General features: G+C 38.8%; 4 protein-coding genes and 2 non-coding genes across 6 annotated transcripts; 3 read left to right on the forward strand and 3 right to left on the reverse strand.

Annotated features, from left to right (window-relative positions):
- Positions 1–1,139: 1,139 nt before the first annotated feature.
- LOC114349543 (3-oxoacyl-[acyl-carrier-protein] reductase FabG-like) lies at positions 1,140–1,753 on the forward strand (the record flags this gene model as incomplete). The annotated part of the gene is made up of 1 exon (XM_028303738.1): positions 1,140–1,753. A coding segment is annotated over one exon (597 nt), but the record flags the coding sequence as incomplete, so codon positions are not given.
- Positions 1,754–4,709: 2,956 nt separating this feature from the next.
- LOC114365728 (3-oxoacyl-[acyl-carrier-protein] reductase FabG-like) lies at positions 4,710–5,721 on the forward strand. Its single transcript, XM_028323056.1, has one exon. It carries the CDS (start codon positions 4,945–4,947, stop codon positions 5,680–5,682), a length of 738 nt encoding a protein of 245 aa, XP_028178857.1. The 5' UTR covers positions 4,710–4,944; the 3' UTR covers positions 5,683–5,721.
- Positions 5,722–7,559: 1,838 nt separating this feature from the next.
- LOC114349544 (3-oxoacyl-[acyl-carrier-protein] reductase FabG-like) lies at positions 7,560–8,492 on the forward strand. Its single transcript, XM_028300346.1, has one exon. It carries the CDS (start codon positions 7,627–7,629, stop codon positions 8,473–8,475), a length of 849 nt encoding a protein of 282 aa, XP_028156147.1. The 5' UTR covers positions 7,560–7,626; the 3' UTR covers positions 8,476–8,492.
- A 3,734-nt stretch (positions 8,493–12,226) lies between these two features.
- Positions 12,227–15,390, reverse strand: RpLP2 (ribosomal protein LP2). The gene is made up of 5 exons (XM_028314988.1): positions 15,272–15,390; positions 14,092–14,264; positions 13,388–13,480; positions 12,780–12,863; positions 12,227–12,316 (listed from the first exon to the last, which is right to left on the reverse strand). Exons 2-4 carry the CDS (start codon positions 14,261–14,263, stop codon positions 12,793–12,795), a joined length of 336 nt encoding a protein of 111 aa, XP_028170789.1. The 5' UTR covers position 14,264; positions 15,272–15,390; the 3' UTR covers positions 12,227–12,316; positions 12,780–12,792.
- Positions 13,544–13,618, reverse strand: LOC114350340 (small nucleolar RNA Me28S-Am982). Its single transcript, XR_003655709.1, has one exon. It is a non-coding gene; the product is annotated as a small nucleolar RNA Me28S-Am982 (small nucleolar RNA).
- Positions 14,483–14,557, reverse strand: LOC114350882 (small nucleolar RNA Me28S-Am982). Its single transcript, XR_003655761.1, has one exon. It is a non-coding gene; the product is annotated as a small nucleolar RNA Me28S-Am982 (small nucleolar RNA).
- Positions 15,391–20,043: the final 4,653 nt, after the last annotated feature.

Here is a 20,043-nt window from a genome sequence, read left to right on the forward strand (position 1 = left end):
TACACAAATTGAATGAAAATTGTGAATGCAGTAACCAAATGTTTCATTGCAACCGAAGGTGTGACACAATGAGAACGCGAAAAATGACCCCGTTTTTTATCGTTTCATGTGATTTTTTCATATTATTTTTGCTTCTATTACGATAAAATTTATTTTGTATGTAGCTAAATAGATATTTTATCATCTGAATTCAAAGTTATTGTTCTAAATTATACCGTTTAAGAACTATTATTGTGTGACCATCAAATTTGAGTGTAAATGAGAAGTACCCTACTGCATCTTCATTTCTACCATATAAAATCAATATTTTATTCAGTACCTACGCTTATACACTTTGTCCCAAATAGGTATAGCATGCCCTACTACCCCCACTTCAGGACATGTAGCACAGTATCATAATTCTGTTGACAAACAAAATTTCACGCGGGTAAAACCGCGGGCAAAAGCTAGTACATTACATACATACATTTGCTCATACATTTTCAAGGTCCACTACTATGTCGATCTTGAATAAACAAGTGTTCGCGACGAAAAGTAGGTACCTAACTAAGTATTTGACTTGTTAATTTTACGCAAATAAAATTCTGATTCTGATAATACATATTTGCAAATCATCCTACTAAATATTAATAAGTACTAAGGATCATCATCCTTTCCATCCATCCTTTTTTAATTCTATGCATGCACTCTGTATTGGCACGTTTAGTAATGTATTCCCAAAATATGTAGGTATACATAGATTTCTAGTTTGGGAATTAATGTAGACATCTTTTAATGTCTTTTTACCTACCACTTATTTACTGTAGATATTAATTAGAATAAGACCTAACACGAGAATTAAATGGAACAATAAACGTTTTATTTATATATTTATTTATTAGTACGAGTATATTATCACCATAACCAGACACCTATTAGACAGCTCTATCATTACTTAGTTTTATCATTCACTAGCTTTCCGCCCGCGGCTTCGCCCGCGTGGAATTTTGTCTGTCACAGAAAAACTTTATCGCGCGCGTCCCTGTTTCAAAAACCGGGATAAAAACTATCCTATGTTCTTTCCCGGGACTCAAACTATCTCTATGCCAAATTTCATCAAAATCGGTTGCGAGCCCTAAGCGGGAAAGCGTAACAGACAGACAGACAGACAGACAGAAGCGGACGTATCCAAAGGAGACGATGCCAAACTGATCATCTCTAAGACCCTGGAGACATTCGGCAAAATCGACGTCCTAGTCAACAACGCCGGGATTGCCAGAGTAGGCAGTCTGTTAGCAGGCGATCTGATGAACTCGTATGACGAGGTGATGAATACGAATCTGCGAGCGGTGTTCCACCTGACGTGCTTAGCGACCCCTCATTTGGTCAAGACGAAGGGGAACGTTGTGAACATATCTTCAGTGGCGGGGTCCTCAACGCCTCCGCCTTCGTTGGTGACGTACGCCGTGTCGAAGGCAGCTTTGGACCAGTTCACCAGGGGAGCAGCGTCGGAGCTGGCGCCGGCTGGCGTCCGGGTCAACGTCGTCAGTCCTGGCCCGGTCGTGACGGACATCATCGAGAATAGCGGCATGACGACGAGCTCGTATGACGAATGGGGCACCAGGACCGCGCTGGGCCGCTCGTCCGATCCGGCTGAAATGGCGGACCTCGTGCTGTACTTAGCCAGTGATAAAGCTAAATGCATCACCGGTGCTAATGTTGTAGCAGATAACGGCTATTTGGTGAAGTCACAATAGAGTTGTGCAATTAAGAATGTGTAGTTTTATTATAGGTTCGTTCCTTCGTTCGTTTATGCGAAATATCCATCCGCTAACCTATTATTTGCTATGATATTTTTTTTGTCTTCCTTGTTTAAATTATGAGGAAATTGACAATCAGCGCTCAATTTAATAAACTATAACACCACGTCCACCTAGACCAAGTCGACCAAGGATGTAACTACTTATAGCTAAACATCGTATTTGACCTGATTTGACAGAGGGGACCTCCTTTCTTCATAAAGTCAGACATATGGTAAAGAGGTGCTAAGATATAAAACAACCTGCGAGAGCTACCTAAGTAAGTAGGTAAACCACTTTTTCACAAAGAAATACTCGGAAGGAGATGTAAGTACTCGTACCTAGCTACCTACTATTGCAGTCTTTGACAGCTATTCCTCATTAACCACAAGCATGAAAGTAGCAGAGCGTCAAAGGTGCTACCGACTCCGCAGACCGCAAGGTGCCGCAAGTCTGTTGACAATCCAGACACGCGGTAACGTGTTCAGCCAAGTTCAAGTAATATTATGTTACACGGACCACTTTTGACCCCCTTATAACTCAAAAACTATTTCACATAAACGTGTCTTTGGCTCATATATTAAAACATCGTCGGTCCACCTAGTATGAGGCCTGCCCATGCTATGTCTTCCGACCCGTGGTCACCACTCGAGAACTTTCTGCCCCAACGGTCATCGTCTCTGCGAGCGAAGTACTTATGTGTCCCTTCCTGCCCACTGCCACTTGATTTTTCAAATCTGCGAGCTATGTCAGTCACTGGTTCTCCCGCGGATCTCCTCATCTCTTGATTCGATAACGCAGGGAAACGCCGAGCATAGCCCGTTCCATCGCTCTTTGAGTGACCTTGCGCCGGTAAGCGACCACGTTTCAGATCCATAAACCATCACTGGCAAGTGACAACACTTGGCTGCTGGTATAAACTACCAATAGAACATAATAATTCGTATATTATGAGAACTAGCCAACTCAGACCTATTAGTGCATTATACAGGGTGTGGTTTTTTAAAACAACGCCCATCTCAGGGATCCTAAGTTTTAAGAAGAGGGTCATTCCATGACAAATGTTACCGAGGCTGAAAAACTAAATATGTACTTTTCGCATTAAATCTGATGAATTTTGAAAGTAAACATTCCAAATTATAATGTGCAATAAAAAAAATCTGAAAGAAACAAGTAATTTTTAAGTTATTAATCTTCAAAGTCTATACTTAAGTCAACTGTCTGAATGATCATTTTCTCTCTAATTATTAGTAATTCGATTTAAAAAAAACTATCAATCTGTGAACCGTTTTGCCACTATATGATTTGAGGGTATTTATTAGAGATGAAACGGATATCCGGTAACTATCCGGTAGGCCGGATATCCGGCCTAAATTTACTATCCGGCCGGATACCGGATAGTAACTCACTATCCGGCCGGATACCGGATATTAAAAAACTACGACAATTTCCTATTAATAAAATGAAATACATTAATCTTTGAGGTAAATATAAATAAAATGGCTTATAATAATGACGGCTTTTGTTTAAAGTCCAAAAAGGTACAAAAAATCATATTAAGGCCTTTCAAAAAACTAATTTCTTTTTCTGAGCTATTCACTCTAATGACAAATATATAAATAGTAAATATCTGTTAATGTCGAAATATTGCCAAATAAAATAGGCGATATTTTTTTACCCGACTACGGCAAAGCGAAAGGAGGGTTATGATTTTGACAGGCTATGTATGTGTATGTATGTTTGTTCATCTGTTCCCTCGTAACTTCTAAACTACCTATCAGAATTCGACAAATTACTATAAACTTTATATTTTATATTTATTTATTAACATATTATTAGAAGCGTCTTAATTGTCCGCTCTTTATAGGCTATATGGGGTTTCACAAAATCTAATGTGGCGCCCTCTAGCGGACAAAACATACAGAGAAAAAAAATAAGGTTAAGATAAATATGCCGTGTTTGGTATCATTTGAAAGCGCTAGTAAAGAGCCATAATATATATTTCTAGCATTTGCTTGTGACTTTACCTGTATTCATGGACTGATTGCATATAATTCACATCTTTTCGTTCATAGCGTCTTTACTACTTATTAGTTCATCGATTTAACTTTTGTTAATATTATGCGCCACAAATACACTTTAACACCAAAATAGTACAAATAATAAATAAAAAGTAAAAAAAAACTAAAACCCAACTAACTACGACGAAGCTACGACAAAAAACGACGCTGAAAAAGTATAAAACAAGATTTTCAGAATACTGAACTGAACAAACTTGCTAATGTAGTTGCATAGTAATTTTCATGTTTGAAAAGGCGTAGTCACACGTTACATATTATACCTAGAGATGGGTAGTGGGTAAAAAACTGGGTGATTTGGGTAAAAACCCGGTTTTTACCCATTATCACCCATTCTGGTGGGTGAAAACAAAAATAGCGTTTTTTTAAAGTGAGAAGTGGTATTTGTTGCTAAGGGGGCGTTCTAGTGTTACGTAATGCAATCTGAGGGGAGGGGAGGTCTTGAAAAACGTTACAATGCGTTACAGTGGCGGAAGGGCGGTTCGATTTCAAGTTTTTAAGCAGAAGTACTTTGTAGTTGGTGTTGTTATTTGTAACTTTATACCGTAATGTCATCAAAGAGAGAGTTTGGCATCTTTGCCCCCCCCCCCTATCTATCATTTACCGTCATCCGCAGACCAACCCCCCCCCCCTAATTTAGAATGACGTAATATATGGACGGCCCCAAAGTCAAAATCAAGTTTCTTTATTTTTTATAGACTAAGTATAGAATATTTTTTAAACAATGGTTACAAATCGTCAAAAATTTAAAGAAAACAAAAGACTAATTAAAAAACTTAAGTTATGCCAGTTATGCTCTTAGACAGCGACGATCTTGTGGTGCCTGGATGCGGGCGGCGCATGACCGATCGTCGTGGAAATCCCTGGGGGAGGCCTTTGTACAGCAGTGGACGTCAATTGGCTGAAACGAACGAATATTTAAAACTTACGCTGCTGTACCTATGCTGCTAAAGAAAGGCAAATAATATAACACCAGTTTGAGAACTCGTGCCTTGCTCAATCAAAACAGGTCTCTTGCATGACATATATATTTTATCGTCTCGAGCGTAATCGCAGTATTCGTTGACTCGTGGGCGGAAACACACACAATGAGTTTCTCCGGCAAAGTGGTGATAGTGACTGGCGCGAGCTCCGGCATCGGCGCCGCCACGGCCGTCGCCTTCGGCAGGGAGGGCGCCTCCGTGGTCCTCGTCGGCAGAAACGATACCAAACTGAAGAAAGTCGCCGAATCAGTAAAGAAACATTTAATCGTCAGAGCAGACGTATCCAAAGGAGACGATGCCAAACTGATCATCTCTAAGACCCTGGAGACATTCGGCAAAATCGACGTCCTAGTCAACAACGCCGGGATTGCCAGAGTAGGCGGTCTGTTAGCAGGCGATCTGATGAACTCGTATGACGAGGTGATGAATACGAATCTGCGAGCGGTGTTCCACCTGACGTGCTTAGCGACCCCTCATTTGGTCAAGACGAAGGGGAACGTTGTGAACATATCTTCAGTGGCGGGGTGCTCGACACCTCCGCCTATGTTTGTGACGTACGCCGCGTCGAAGGCAGCTTTGGACCAGTTCACCAGGGGAGCAGCGTTGGAGCTGGCACCGTCTGGTGTGCGGGTCAACGGCGTCAGCCCGGGCCCGGTGGTGACGGACATCATCGAGAACAGCGGCATGCCCACCTCCTACGACGAGTGGGCCACCAAGACCGCGCTGGGCCGCTCGTCCGATTCGGTTGAAATTGCGGACCTCGTGCTGTATTTAGCCAGCGATAAAGCTAAGTGCATCACTGGTTCTAGTGTTGTAGCAGATAACGGCTATTTGTTGAAATAGGTAAAAATAGACTTGTAAAATTAAAGATGTGAAGTTTTATTATGGATATTTTTTGCACCTTGGTTAAACAATTNGGCTGAGTTGCACCATATAACTTTAACTTTGACAAACGTCAAAAATCTGTCCAATTCAATACAAAAAGCACCGGTTACTGTTATTATTACGGTTAAAATAATGTGGTGCAACTCAGACTAAGATCTTTTATTTTAGTGCGAATGCATCTGCCTGCTCGTTCGTTTTCGTTCGCTTCAGCCAAATGACGTCCACTTCTGGACAAAGGTCTCCCCCAAGGATTTCCAATACAACCCTGTCCTGCGCCGCCCGCATCCAAGCACCTCCTCCTCCAGCAACCTTCACCAGAACGTCGGTCCACCTAGTGGGGGGCCAGCTGCCCGCTCGGCTCGTAGGTAGGTACTTACTTGTATTTAGAAGTCACAGTTCTTATAAACACCTAAATTATTTATTACCTAAGAGATTTTTAAGTTTGCGTAGGTAATTAACGTAGTATCGATAGTTCGAATCAAGACAATATTATCGAAGGAATGTAACACTATAGAGTAAGTATCAATACCTAGGTAAGTATACTATCAAATTCAATAGCATCCGATACATTGTTTTTTTATTTTTCTACCTATGAAAAGATTTGTTTTAAATAGGGAATGTCTAGTAGTTAACGGTAGCATTATTTTGCATCCAAAACNAGGGAACAAGGCGCTACTCTTATTTTGTGGTGCTACAAACTGGCTTAACTATTGATTGTTTGTGTTAAAGAATAGATTTATTTATTTATTGACTCAAGGAAAATCTACAGCATATTACAAGTAGGTACCATGCTTAAATGATATTATAGCAAGTAATTCCAATTACAGGTTTTCTTTAGTTACCTAGTAAACTAAATTAATGCGAGTCTGATACAATGATCACACAATCACAATCGGATACAATGTAGGTATACCCAACAGTAGATAGATGTTGTACTACTATACATTTATTATACTATTCTATGCAAATAAATGTTTGAATTTGAAGTATTTACATTTACTTAAACTTAAATTTTAAATTGTAAACAATATTATCACACTACATAACGCAACAGCGCCACAATTCAGCAAACATTCCAACATTACAAACCTCGCGATTGAAGGTGTATGTGTATGTGCGATACTATTAGCACAGATAATATAATACTAGCTATCAGTTTTCATCAACTATCATAGTCCGATTCGTCCGAGTCCGTCTCGATTGAGAAACCTAAAAAGTAAGTAGCTAGCAAAGAAACGCTTTGTGCATCCATTGTTTTTAAGTGTGCATGCGACATGCTTGACTGACAAATTGTGTTGCAATTAGAATAAACAATGTTTCCAAAAGTTTAGTAGGTGCCAGTTTTCAATTGTTGTCGTAATGAATCATTAGATTTACTTAAGTAGGTAGGTACCTACATACTGAAAACAGTGATCATTCAGTTCAAACAACTTTGCATAAACCATAAAAGTGATAGATATTTATACTAAGTTTGCGTATACAATTGCAATTTAATATTTTTGGTTCTAGTTTTAACTTTATTATTTTTCTCGAATTCGATCGAAGAGGGATTCAATAGTTAGGGCATTAAATACGAGCACATTCACATGCCGTTTGATTGCAGGTTTGATTGTTCGTTTCTTCAACCAAATGTCGCCTGCTGTTGGACAAAGACCTCACGGATTTCCACAACGTCGGCCCGCGCTGCCCGTATCCAGGTACTTCCCACGACCTTCACTAGATCGTCGGTCCACCTAGTGGGAGGCCTACCCACGCTGCCACAGATTACCTACATACCTACACTACTTCTTACGGCCCGTGATCGCCAAACACATTTATTTAAGTACCTATCTATTTGAAAAATAAACTTCTCGTACGCAATGTGAGGTGTACATAGATAACATCACAACAGTTTGAGAACTAATGCCATGTCCAATCAAGTGGTCTCTCGACGATACACATAATTTGTTTGTCGCCTCGAGCACAATCGCAGTATTCGTTGACTCGTGGGCGGAAACACACACAATGAGTTTCTCCGGCAAAGTGGTGATAGTGACTGGCGCGAGCTCCGGTATCGGCGCCGCTACGGCCGTCGCCTTCGGCAGGGAGGGCGCCTCCGTGGTCCTCGTCGGCAGAAACGATACCAAACTGAAGAAAGTCGCCGAATCAGTAATGAAACATTTAATCGTCAAAGCGGACGTATCCAAAGGAGACGATGCCAAACTGATCATCTCTAAGACCCTGGAGACATTCGGCAAAATCGACGTCCTAGTCAACAACGCCGGGATTGCCAGAGTAGGCAGTCTGTTAGCAGGCGATCTGATGAACTCGTATGACGAGGTGATGAATACGAATCTGCGAGCGGTGTTCCACCTGACGTGCTTAGCGACCCCTCATTTGGTCAAGACGAAGGGGAACGTTGTGAACATATCTTCAGTGGCGGGGTCCTCAACGCCTCCGCCTTCGTTGGTGACGTACGCCGTGTCGAAGGCAGCTTTGGACCAGTTCACCAGGGGAGCAGCGTCGGAGCTGGCGCCGGCTGGCGTCCGGGTCAACGTCGTCAGTCCTGGCCCGGTCGTGACGGACATCATCGAGAATAGCGGCATGACGACGAGCTCGTATGACGAATGGGGCACCAGGACCGCGCTGGGCCGCTCGTCCGATCCGGCTGAAATGGCGGACCTCGTGCTGTACTTAGCCAGTGATAAAGCTAAATGCATCACCGGTGCTAATGTTGTAGCAGATAACGGCTATTTGGTGAAGTCACAATAGAGTTGTGCAATTAAGAATGTGTAGTTTTATTATAGGTTCGTTCCTTCGTTCGTTTATGCGAAATATCCATCCGCTAACCTATTATTTGCTATGATATTTTTTTTGTCTTCCTTGTTTAAATTATGAGGAAATTGACAATCAGCGCTCAATTTAATAAACTATAACACCACGTCCACCTAGACCAAGTCGACCAAGGATGTAACTACTTATAGCTAAACATCGTATTTGACCTGATTTGACAGAGGGGACCTCCTTTCTTCATAAAGTCAGACATATGGTAAAGAGGTGCTAAGATATAAAACAACCTGCGAGAGCTACCTAAGTAAGTAGGTAAACCACTTTTTCACAAAGAAATACTCGGAAGGAGATGTAAGTACTCGTACCTAGCTACCTACTATTGCAGTCTTTGACAGCTATTCCTCATTAACCACAAGCATGAAAGTAGCAGAGCGTCAAAGGTGCTACCGACTCCGCAGACCGCAAGGTGCCGCAAGTCTGTTGACAATCCAGACACGCGGTAACGTGTTCAGCCAAGTTCAAGTAATATTATGTTACACGGACCACTTTTGACCCCCTTATAACTCAAAAACTATTTCACATAAACGTGTCTTTGGCTCATATATTAAAACATCGTCGGTCCACCTAGTATGAGGCCTGCCCATGCTATGTCTTCCGACCCGTGGTCACCACTCGAGAACTTTCTGCCCCAACGGTCATCGTCTCTGCGAGCGAAGTACTTATGTGTCCCTTCCTGCCCACTGCCACTTGATTTTTCAAATCTGCGAGCTATGTCAGTCACTGGTTCTCCCGCGGATCTCCTCATCTCTTGATTCGATAACGCAGGGAAACGCCGAGCATAGCCCGTTCCATCGCTCTTTGAGTGACCTTGCGCCGGTAAGCGACCACGTTTCAGATCCATAAACCATCACTGGCAAGTGACAACACTTGGCTGCTGGTATAAACTACCAATAGAACATAATAATTCGTATATTATGAGAACTAGCCAACTCAGACCTATTAGTGCATTATACAGGGTGTGGTTTTTTAAAACAACGCCCATCTCAGGGATCCTAAGTTTTAAGAAGAGNAACGATGGAATGACCCAAGAACTGATTTTTTGTTGTTATAAATAAATTTCAAGACTAACGGTCAACCATTGAACTTGGCACCCGTTTAGATCTCACTTCTTTTGTCGTTGAAGTCAAGAACCAAGGCATACCTATTATCATAATTTATTGAACTTGGCTCTCATTTCACATGTTTTTGATGGGATAAATATTTTTCTCAGTCATTCAAGAAGTAGTATAGGTAAGGTATTTGGCCGTGTATAATCAGTTTCAATAGAGCGTGAAAATAATGTAGAATGTCTTAAAAGCGGTTATTGTTAAGTTTGTAATGGAACCAATCGTTCCAAGTGAATATTATTTACATAAATTGGAAATAACAATGGGCCTAATAGGATTGAGCCCTACGGTTTTTCGACTAAAACAGCCTGCGTAGACGGACATGGACTGAGTTGTTTAACTTTAGTGTGGCGAGTGCAGAGTAGGTATATGAAATTAATTAATCATACAAACCAAGGAATTTCGCCGCCATACTCAATCAATTTTTCTTGACGAGTGGACATTATAACAACTCAGTCCACTATCCGTACTTTTGAAGCTGGGCTCAATCAATCCGATGATAATTTTATGACTAACCTCCAAACAATCCGGAATAACCATTCAGCATTTGCAGACAACTTTGAACTGCGATCGACGAACTCTGGCATTCTGGCACGGTTGATCACTTGATATTTAAGCACAAATTTAATTCACAATTAATACACACAACACTGAACAAAAAACTAAATAATCAACTTCAACGTTAATAATTTATTATCGAAAATAAAATTAGGATTAATAAAAAAAAAACAATGGCGCGCTTTTCTTGCACTTTCACCACAGACTAATAATCTCACAAACAAAAACAAACAAGCACGCCTTCTTTTTTCAAACTTCGAAGTCACGTGGGATTCGCGCGCAATCATGTAAAAAATGGGAGGGAGGAACAGCCCCCCTAGACAAAACGCACTTTTTGATCGAATCGAAAATCGAATCCGTCAAAACTCCATACAAAAAAGGGGCTTTTCGACCACTTTGCGACTGGTTTGCGATTATAATTTGCACTTTGTCTAGACCCACTGGGGGTGACTGGGGACACCTACATTACTACTACACCACTAGTCAATTGAAAAATTTTAAAATCCTGGCAAGAGCCTTCTACTCCAGAATAAAATTGATGCAAATACTATTATTATTATTTCAAGTAAATTTATGTTTTTCCAAGTCAAGTGACCTATTAAAATTCTATTCTTTCTAAAAAAGTATTTTTCTCTCATTAGCTCCTGTTCCCAATCCCCGATTTCTTAAAATTACCACAGACTACACATTAGTACAGCTGACCTGAAATAATCATCAGAAATATTAAGATTCTAATGGTTAATTTTTATATCGGTCCAGTAATTATACTACCTCTTCAATACGAATAATCAAATCTTTCCACTATTACTACTAATCACTTGGTAGCGCCTACGCGCCTTCTCTCGGCAGTCTATAGATCTATTATAAGACAAATCATATTTTTTATACTACTATCCTGCTGACCTATGTTAGTACACGGCAGGACGTAACCTCATAAAGCTAAGCATAAGCTAAGCGTCCACATGTCGGTATCGTACGCAACGGATCGTAGTATTATTTATATGGAAACTCATATAAGTGCGTCCACCTGTACGCATCGCATCGCACATCCGATACGATGTGTTTCGTACGATGCGTCCGTTGCGTACGATACCGACAAGTGGACGCTTAGCTTATGCTTCATTCGTTTTCTATGTAGAAACAAGTAACATTTTACAGAACAGACAGCATTCACATACGAAGGTGTTGCGTATCGTTGTTTCCACTATTACTACTAATCACTTGGTAGCGCCTACGCGCCTTCTCTCGGCAGTCTATAGATCTATTATAAGACAAATCATATTTTTTATACTACTATCCTGCTGACCTATGTTAGTACACGGCAGGACGTAACCTCATAAAGCTAAGCATAAGCTAAGCGTCCACATGTCGGTATCGTACGCAACGGATCGTAGTATTATTTATATGGAAACTCATATAAGTGCGTCCACCTGTACGCATCGCATCGCACATCCGATACGATGTGTTTCGTACGATGCGTCCGTTGCGTACGATACCGACAAGTGGACGCTTAGCTTATGCTTCATTCGTTTTCTATGTAGAAACAAGTAACATTTTACAGAACAGACAGCATTCACATACGAAGGTGTTGCGTATCGTTGTATCGTTTGCGTATTGCGTAGCAGTGGAACAATGAGGGAATCGTTATGTCAACAACTTCAGATGAAGAGATCTTACACCTTCACCGCACCTCCAGTATGTACTGCAAGAACCTACTCCACATTATAGTGTTGTCGCCATAGTAGAGGAATTCTCAATATTTATTAAGACTAGCTGACCCGGCGAACTTCGTACCGCCTTAGCGTAGAGATTTTCTTAATATTTTTTTCCGTAAGAACCATCCTTGGACTTCCACAAACATTTAAAAAAAAGAATTATCGAAATCGGTTCAGCCGTTCACACGTGATGCCGTGACAACGCGAAACGGGTTTCATTTTTATATATATAGATTTGTAGGCGAGAAAGGTCCATGAAAGGGTGTCATATTGTGTAACAATGAAACAAGCCAGTGTATTTTAGCACATATATTTCATAGAAACATAAATGCCGTCAGTTACGCTTACGATAAATTGGAATAACGACCGCGTACTCCGCGCACTCTGTGGACAAAAAACAAAATTATTAATACACAATCATTTTTTATTTCAAGGTGTTGATTCTTGATTTATTATCAAAGAAAATAAGTACTTAGACCAATCAAAATTTTACCATTATGTGGCACTCAGTAACTTTATTTGGACTAAATAAAATAATCATTTACCTAGTTTAGGAACTACTAGTTAACCAAGGTTGTATTTTTTTTTTGTAAATAAATAAATGCTATTTATAGGCCGCTACCAATTAATCAACATGGAAATCTAAGATTTTAAACTTTCGCGTTCCATTTCAACTAAAATAGTAAGACCCGCGTCTTACTATTTTAACCTGGAAATCATTGGGGGAGGCCTATGTTCAGCAGCACCTACGTCCTATGGCTGAAATGATGATGATTACATGGGATAGTGCCCATGTGACATCATTTTCCAGTAAATAAAGTACATAGATAAGTAAAATGCACCATACCTTTAGTATAAAATTAGTCGAAAAGACCGAAGCCCATGTCCTCATCTTCTGATTCGGATTCTTCCTTCTTGGTCTCTTTCTCTTCTGCAATGAACAAAAAACATCGGTAAATAAAAATTATAATAAATCAGTGTAGCAAAAATTATGAAAATATTGTCAGTGATTGGAGTTGACAGCACAGTTGCTCAGTCGAAAGATGGTGTGAATGTGAAATCATCATAAAAAACTTCCAAAATGAATTTTTAGATATCTAAGGAATTGAATATCTATTTCATAACCTAGGATAGACAATTTTGACAAGCTTGCTTTGGAACTCAATGTAATTTCAACTACACATTATAGCCTGTATTTAGAATGCTAAAGTTTAGATCAATCTTAGGCTTGTCTCTATACCTTTCATTAGATAAGATTTAACTTGTTTGTCATAGTAATCCTTCAAAATGTTTAAGACTTATTTTAATAAATAAAATGCAGCATAATATTAGGTCATGTCCAAATTATCTGGAGCCAATAATGAGAAAAGTTCATTTTAAAAATAACTATTAACTAAGTATAAACAACAGGCTACCAAAAGAAGTCTATTTCTTCTTTTCTGCAGACAAACATACCTTTCTTTTCTTCAGCAGCGGCGGCGGGAGCGGCGGCGGCGGCGGCAGCGGGCGCGGCGCCTCCGGACGGCATCGACGACAGCTTCTCACGGCCTGCAGTGTACAGTAGACAAAGTTAGTACATTGCATGGATAACTTAGGTGCAAGTAGGTAGAAGAGGTAACTCAGAGAAGAGTTGTACATCAAGACTGTTCAGTCGAAAGATGGTTAGATTGTAATTCATCATTTCAAATGGTTCACTTGTCAATTTGAAACTGTTATGCACAATGAAACATAAGAAGCCCAAATATTTTATCAATTAAGTATTAAAAATAGCTTTTGCCTGCAGCTTCACCCGTGTGATATTTTGTTTGTCATAGATCGTCATAAATGTTAACCTGGGTTATAAACAATAATACTGTAGTTTCATCAAAATCCATTCAGTAGTTTTTGCGTGAAAGAGTAACAAAAATCCAGACATCCAAACTTTCGCATTTATAATAGTAGGATGTACTTAAAAAATTAATACACTATGCTGTATTATGAAGAGGAGACTTTTAATCAAATGAAATGGTTACATTTATTAACTTAGTTTCATTGAATTGAAAATTTAACAATTTCTCAGTTTGTTTTTTACATAGCATTAATCATTTTCTGCCAACTTTTGTAAGTTTCAAACTGACCAACACAGAAATATGTAACTAATTAAAATAGATATTACATACCCTGAGCTATTAAGTCCTCGATGCTCTTGCCATTGAGCTCAGCGATGACCTTCTTCAGCTTCTCGGAGTCGGCTTCAATGCCCACAGAGCTCAAGATCTTCTCCACGTCCGCGGCAGCCGGGGACACCTTCCCTCCGAGCACAGCCAGTAAATACGCGGCCACGTAACGCATTCTGGAATCATTGGAGGATTTATTAATTTAAATTTAAGTGGTGTAGCATACTATGCAGTTGTTTAGGAACTTTTTAGACACATTGTGGTTAAATACTACTATTAGAAATAGCATAAACATCTTCCCAAGCTCTGAAGTTTTAAGCCTTATCAAAAATTTCAAGATTCTATNAAAAACGTTATTACACTGCGTGGACAACGTAGGTGCGAGTAGGTAGAGGAGGGAACTCAGAGAAGAGTTGTACATCAAGACTGTTCAGTCGAAAGATGGTTAGATTGTAATTCATCATTCCAAATGGTTCACTTGTCAATTTGAAACTGTTATGTACGATGAAAGACAAGAAATATATCATTTTTGCAATCAAGCTTTTAAAAATGAGCTTAAAATTATTAGGGGAGAGGGGGGCAGCTNGATTCTATGATCACATTGCATTGTGTTTTGGAGATAAATTAATTTAAATTCACTCTACGTTTGTTAGACTGCTCAAAGACATGACATTGAATGAATTTAGTAGGCACATGTGCTAAAACTAACCAGCTTGGGCATGGCGCTAAAAAGTAATTCACATAAAACAGGCACACTATTACCACTTGTTGATTAATTAGGACACAAAATTAATATTACTGCATGGGAGGTACAAATTATGGAGCCAAACACGAGAATGCAAAGCCTAACCACAACATAGTAAACAATGGTTGATCACAGTTCACGAGATAGAATCGGCGCGCACGTTTAGAGGTTATATCAAACAAAATAGACTACTGAAGGTTAATACGTGGATAGAACGTTTATAGCAGTTTCCTTACGTTAATTATGTTGACAAAACGACTAGATATACCCAAATGCGGCAAATAAACACTCATGGTAGCCGCGGTGATGTTATGGCGCACATTTACATCCAAGTTTATCTCACCGTAATCCATGTTATTTTCACAGTAAAACATTATTCAAGTATCAATTACCCACTAAATACAATAAACACAGTATTATTTTAGAAATTTCACTTACTTTTAAGTCTTAGCGACACGAAACGTGTAATGCCGAAAAGTAAACGTTCGTCTTGAGCAAAATGTCAAGAAGAAAGAATTTGTTTTGTCAATTTGACAATGTCAGTCAAACGTAAAAAAAAAGCTACGGCGTTTCGTTTCACGATGCGCTAATGATAAATAACAATAACGGTTATATTACTAAGTAACGTTATTTAGATAAACGTTATTTTGTTAAGTTTTGCTAATTTATTGTATGAAATAACATTTTATTTGTCTTACTTACAAAATGCATAAGTATATTTTTAGAATCTATTACGAGATCCGATTATAAGAGAAGGGACAACCATCTGTTTATAAAATGAAAAGTTTTTAAAATCAATAATGTTAAAAAACATCGCAAGTGGGTTTTCTAAAAAAATATTGGCCAGTAGTCAATAGAGACTAAAAATTATTTAGTTTAGTAGGTAGGTAATAAGGAAGAAATTGAGTTTGAAGTTTTTTAAGCATCGAGGTCGAGCGTTATTAAAAAATTGCATTGTTTCTCCGCGCCTCGGCTCAAAAACTGAACTCCGACAAACGTTACTTCGACATTACGTTACTCCGACACTACTGAATATCGACATGACTTTACTTCGACACTACACTACTTAGACAAAGGCGAATATCCTTTGTCGGAGTAGTGTAGTGTCGAAGTAAAGTCATGTCGATATTCAGAAATGTCGGAGTAACGTAATGTCGAAGTAAAGTTTGTCGGAGTTTACTTAGGTAGCCGATTTTTCGGCTCAAAAACTGAACTCCGACAAACGTTACTTCGACATTACGTTACTCCGACACTACTGAATATCGACATGACTTTACTTCGACACTACACTACTTAGACAAAGGCGAATATCCTTTGTCGGAGTAGTGTAGTGTCGAAGTAAAGTCATGTCGATATTCAGAAATGTCGGAGTAACGTAATGTCGAAGTAAAGTTTGTCGGAGTTTACTTAGGTAGCCAATTTTTCATAACAATCTGATTTTATAAATTTTATTTTGTATAAAAATTCAAAAAATAAAATGATGATATCACTGACTTCACCATACCATTTAATGGCATTTACATACAATACCAATTAACATGGGCTAGTGTCGGCTTATAAAACCCATTTACCTAACACCCTGTATAAATAGGTAGGTACTTGTAATTATTTTTATAAAAAAAGAGCGCTTACTGTTTAAAAAACAACACACCTTCCGTTTATTACTGTGGCACATTCGCGACACCCCCGACTTTTGCATGTCGAGCGCATACCGAGATTTGAATTTCGAAGGAAAGCTCGCGTTTCGTCCGTTTATATGGAGTTACAATACTGTATGATAGTATTACCGTGTCGAGGTCGAGCGTTATTAAAAAATTGCATTGTTTCTTGTCTTTTGATGCTAGGTCAACGAGATTTATTTAATTTTATGAAAGAAATAGAGCCGATAACCTATGCCTAAACGGCATTACCTTCGTTTGGGTCGACTGAAAAGTTGGATTTTTTCAATGCTCCAAGGAACTGAAGTTTAATTTTTGCTTTATTTCACGTTTCTGAGAAAAAGGGTCTAGAGCAAACGGAGGAACAATCAATGGTGATGTTATTATGGGTTCAGCTTTTTTCCTTTTTAGGTACGGATACGTACGGAACCCCAAAGAGGTCCCTGTGACGGCTGTGAGCCCTGTGACGGTCATGCTCAGTGCTTATCCAGAATTCCATAAAACAAAGCAGTGTAATTTTAGAAAGCAGGCTATAACCGTATTTCAGTAATAAAGAGGTTTTTTTCTCATAAAAATTACAAATGCTGGCAATTAGAGACATCAGGCTTTCGCTTTTTTGAAATTCAGATTTTATTCTTACCCGGGAAGACTAATTTGGGAACATTAATAATAGGGATGTTATCAGACCAAACAAAATTTATCAGGCTTTGCCTTTGCGAATAACTTTTCTATGGCGTAATAGGTACTTAATTTATGCACCGATTAAGTAAACACTTACACTTATCTTTTTTTGTGTCTTGTTAGGCCAAGTTTAGTTTATTATTAATTAGCTGACTAGATTGAATCTACTTAAAAAAAATAAGATGCACATAGGATATTTCTTGGCCTCATAAAGAAATGATTTATTTAAAAAATATTTTTTGTCTATGTCACGATGGCGCGCGCGGGGCCGTCATGCGGCAGTTTTTCCATCGTTTCAAAATTAGTAAATAATTAAATTATCTATAAATAGTGTAGTGAGTGAATTAATTAACGTGGTGCGGAGAATTGCATAAAGGATCACAATAATGTGGTAAGTAGCATTAATTGTATCCTTTGTTAAACACAAAGTTACATCTACCTACATTCTGGTCCGAAGTTTTTTTTAGTAGAAAGAAATGTGTAATAAGTCAGATTTATAGGTACTGTTATATTTTGCTAAATTAGCCCAATTTCTGGTCTGAAGGTTTCATGTCAATCATTTGATTTCAATAAATACCCCGTGTTTAGAAAAAGCAAACTTTATTATATGTAGGTAAGTAAATAAGAACGTGTGCTTTATCGTATGTAAGTTTGCCTAGTGATGGTACCTTCTTGAGAAATTGATAGAAGATTGATAGATGATGATTTTACCATTAAGCCCGTCGATAATTTTTGGAGGTAGGTAGGTAAACCATAGCATCATTCTAAATAAATTTCTCTAATTCTAAAAATGTACCTAAGTAAGTAGTTACAATTTGTATTTATTTGTTTGTACAAAACTGTGGGTAGGAGACTGTAATCCCTAAGTTACCTGGTTGTTTTATGAATTTCGTTTTTCGTAGTAGGCCCCTATCTTTTCGTGTAATATGAACTGAAGATACGTACGTAAAATACGACCGCAAAAGTTACCGAGGTAATCGGTACCTACTTACCCGTATCTTTGCAAACCAATGCCTTTCGGCCTCAGATCACTATGATCTGAGCTTTCGGCACTCCCTGGCTGCATCGCGGGAGACAAACATGCGACCCACCCGCCTTGAATACTTAATGCACGCGCGTCTGATCCGCAGCCTCGGACGATCGTCTACCTGGGTTATTTGGATTAACTTTTTGTCAAATGTTTTAGAAGTAAAATCTATAGGTAGGAGGAAGACTAGGCGGTACCTACGCTCGCCGTAGGTCAGTCAGCAAAGTACCTAACTAAAATAATGATTAAGTACAATTTTCTGTTTGAAGGTAGTTATCTACTTAGATGCGTGGTTGTTAATGAAGAAATACCTACTTATGTTGCTGTTTGATTCCAATTTTTTCTGTGCACTTACCTAGCATTATATTTCTAGTGTCATTTGCTTATATCAGGGTACCTACCTCTTAAAAACTCAACCTGTATTTAGTCACGTTTATCAAAATAAAACAACAAACTCAGAACCCCAAAAGATAATCCCAACTCTTTTCCTGTAATAAAAACAAAGATGGCGCCGTTACTCTCAATCTGCATGACGAATAACTCGTAAAAGAAAATATGGCGGGTGTAAAACAAAACCTCGGGATAAGAAATATCAAACTACTTGTCCTCTATTTTCTTTATTATCCACTAAATTTTAATTTGCTACTTCACTCTTTTGAAAGCTTTATCATTAGTAAAGCTTGGAAGTGAATTTATTCTTGTCAAATCGTTGTTATTGATTGTACCTTTTTCTACATGAGATCTTTTCATACCATCAACCATTGTTTTGTGCCTTGGGATTTAATATACAAATCCTAGCTTAGTCAGAGACTATGGTACTTCCAGAAAAATCATAATCTGGTTTATAATGTTTTTAATTAAAGCGTGAATTCTTACTCTGCTTAAGTTGCTGAGGGGTCTCCCGTAAAACGCGCGTTTGTATCAATTTGTGTGTAAATTGACGATGACAGGGAACTTAATTAACAGCCTTCATTCTAATCGGGAGCTTACAACGACAAAAATAAAAGATTGTTAAGAAGTAGGGCCACTGGTTAGCGCGTAGGCGGTGCAATAGTCGCTGAGGTTTTAGCTCAAGCTAACGCTCAAAGGTGGAAACGGTGAAAACGCGGGAGGTGCCTGGATGCGGGCGGCGAAGGACCGGTCTTTGTGGAAACCCTTGGGGGAAGCCTTTGTCCAGCAAACGAACGAAGAAAACGAACGAACTCTCAAACGCTAGGAGGCTGTCGCTTATGTTAACTATCTTTCCAAGAAGTTGAATGATTCCCAACCATTTTCCTTACACAATCCACGACATTACCTGAGAGGACATCCGTAACAGCTAAAAGTTGACCATCTCACAACACCTAAAACTATCCCATCAGAGAGAGCTTTCTGAAGCTATTTCTATTAGGTAAACTGAATGAAACAGATACTGGTACTCGTCTAAATTAAGTATTTTTGCTCAGTGCTGAAAATATTCCCTATCATTGACGTTTAACTAGTAAACATTGAAAAAATAAAACGAAACATATTGCTTTCGTCTTTTACCCTTAGCTAGATAAAATGTTCATTGTTTTTTATGTACGGTAGTAAGTTTGTCCAGAGTAATAATTTTTATGTAAGTACCGTCTATTCATTTTTGCCTTGCAAATCTTGAAATCTGAAAAGCCATGTACTCAAAATAACATAATAATATGATAATACTTAGTATTTGCCGACGCTTAAGATATATTTCATTAATCTAGACCCACAGCATTGTGAGGACTAAGGATACAAACTTACCTGTCATTAGGGTTACCGTCCGTTTGAAATGTCTGAGACTGTCTTAAATACTTCATGGATAAAGGTGACAAATTACAAGCTAT

The sequence above is a fragment of the Ostrinia furnacalis genome, unplaced genomic scaffold (genome assembly GCF_004193835.3).
Source record: "Ostrinia furnacalis isolate ACB-3 unplaced genomic scaffold, ASM419383v2 OfSCF0013, whole genome shotgun sequence".
Taxonomy (NCBI): domain Eukaryota; kingdom Metazoa; phylum Arthropoda; class Insecta; order Lepidoptera; family Crambidae; genus Ostrinia; species Ostrinia furnacalis.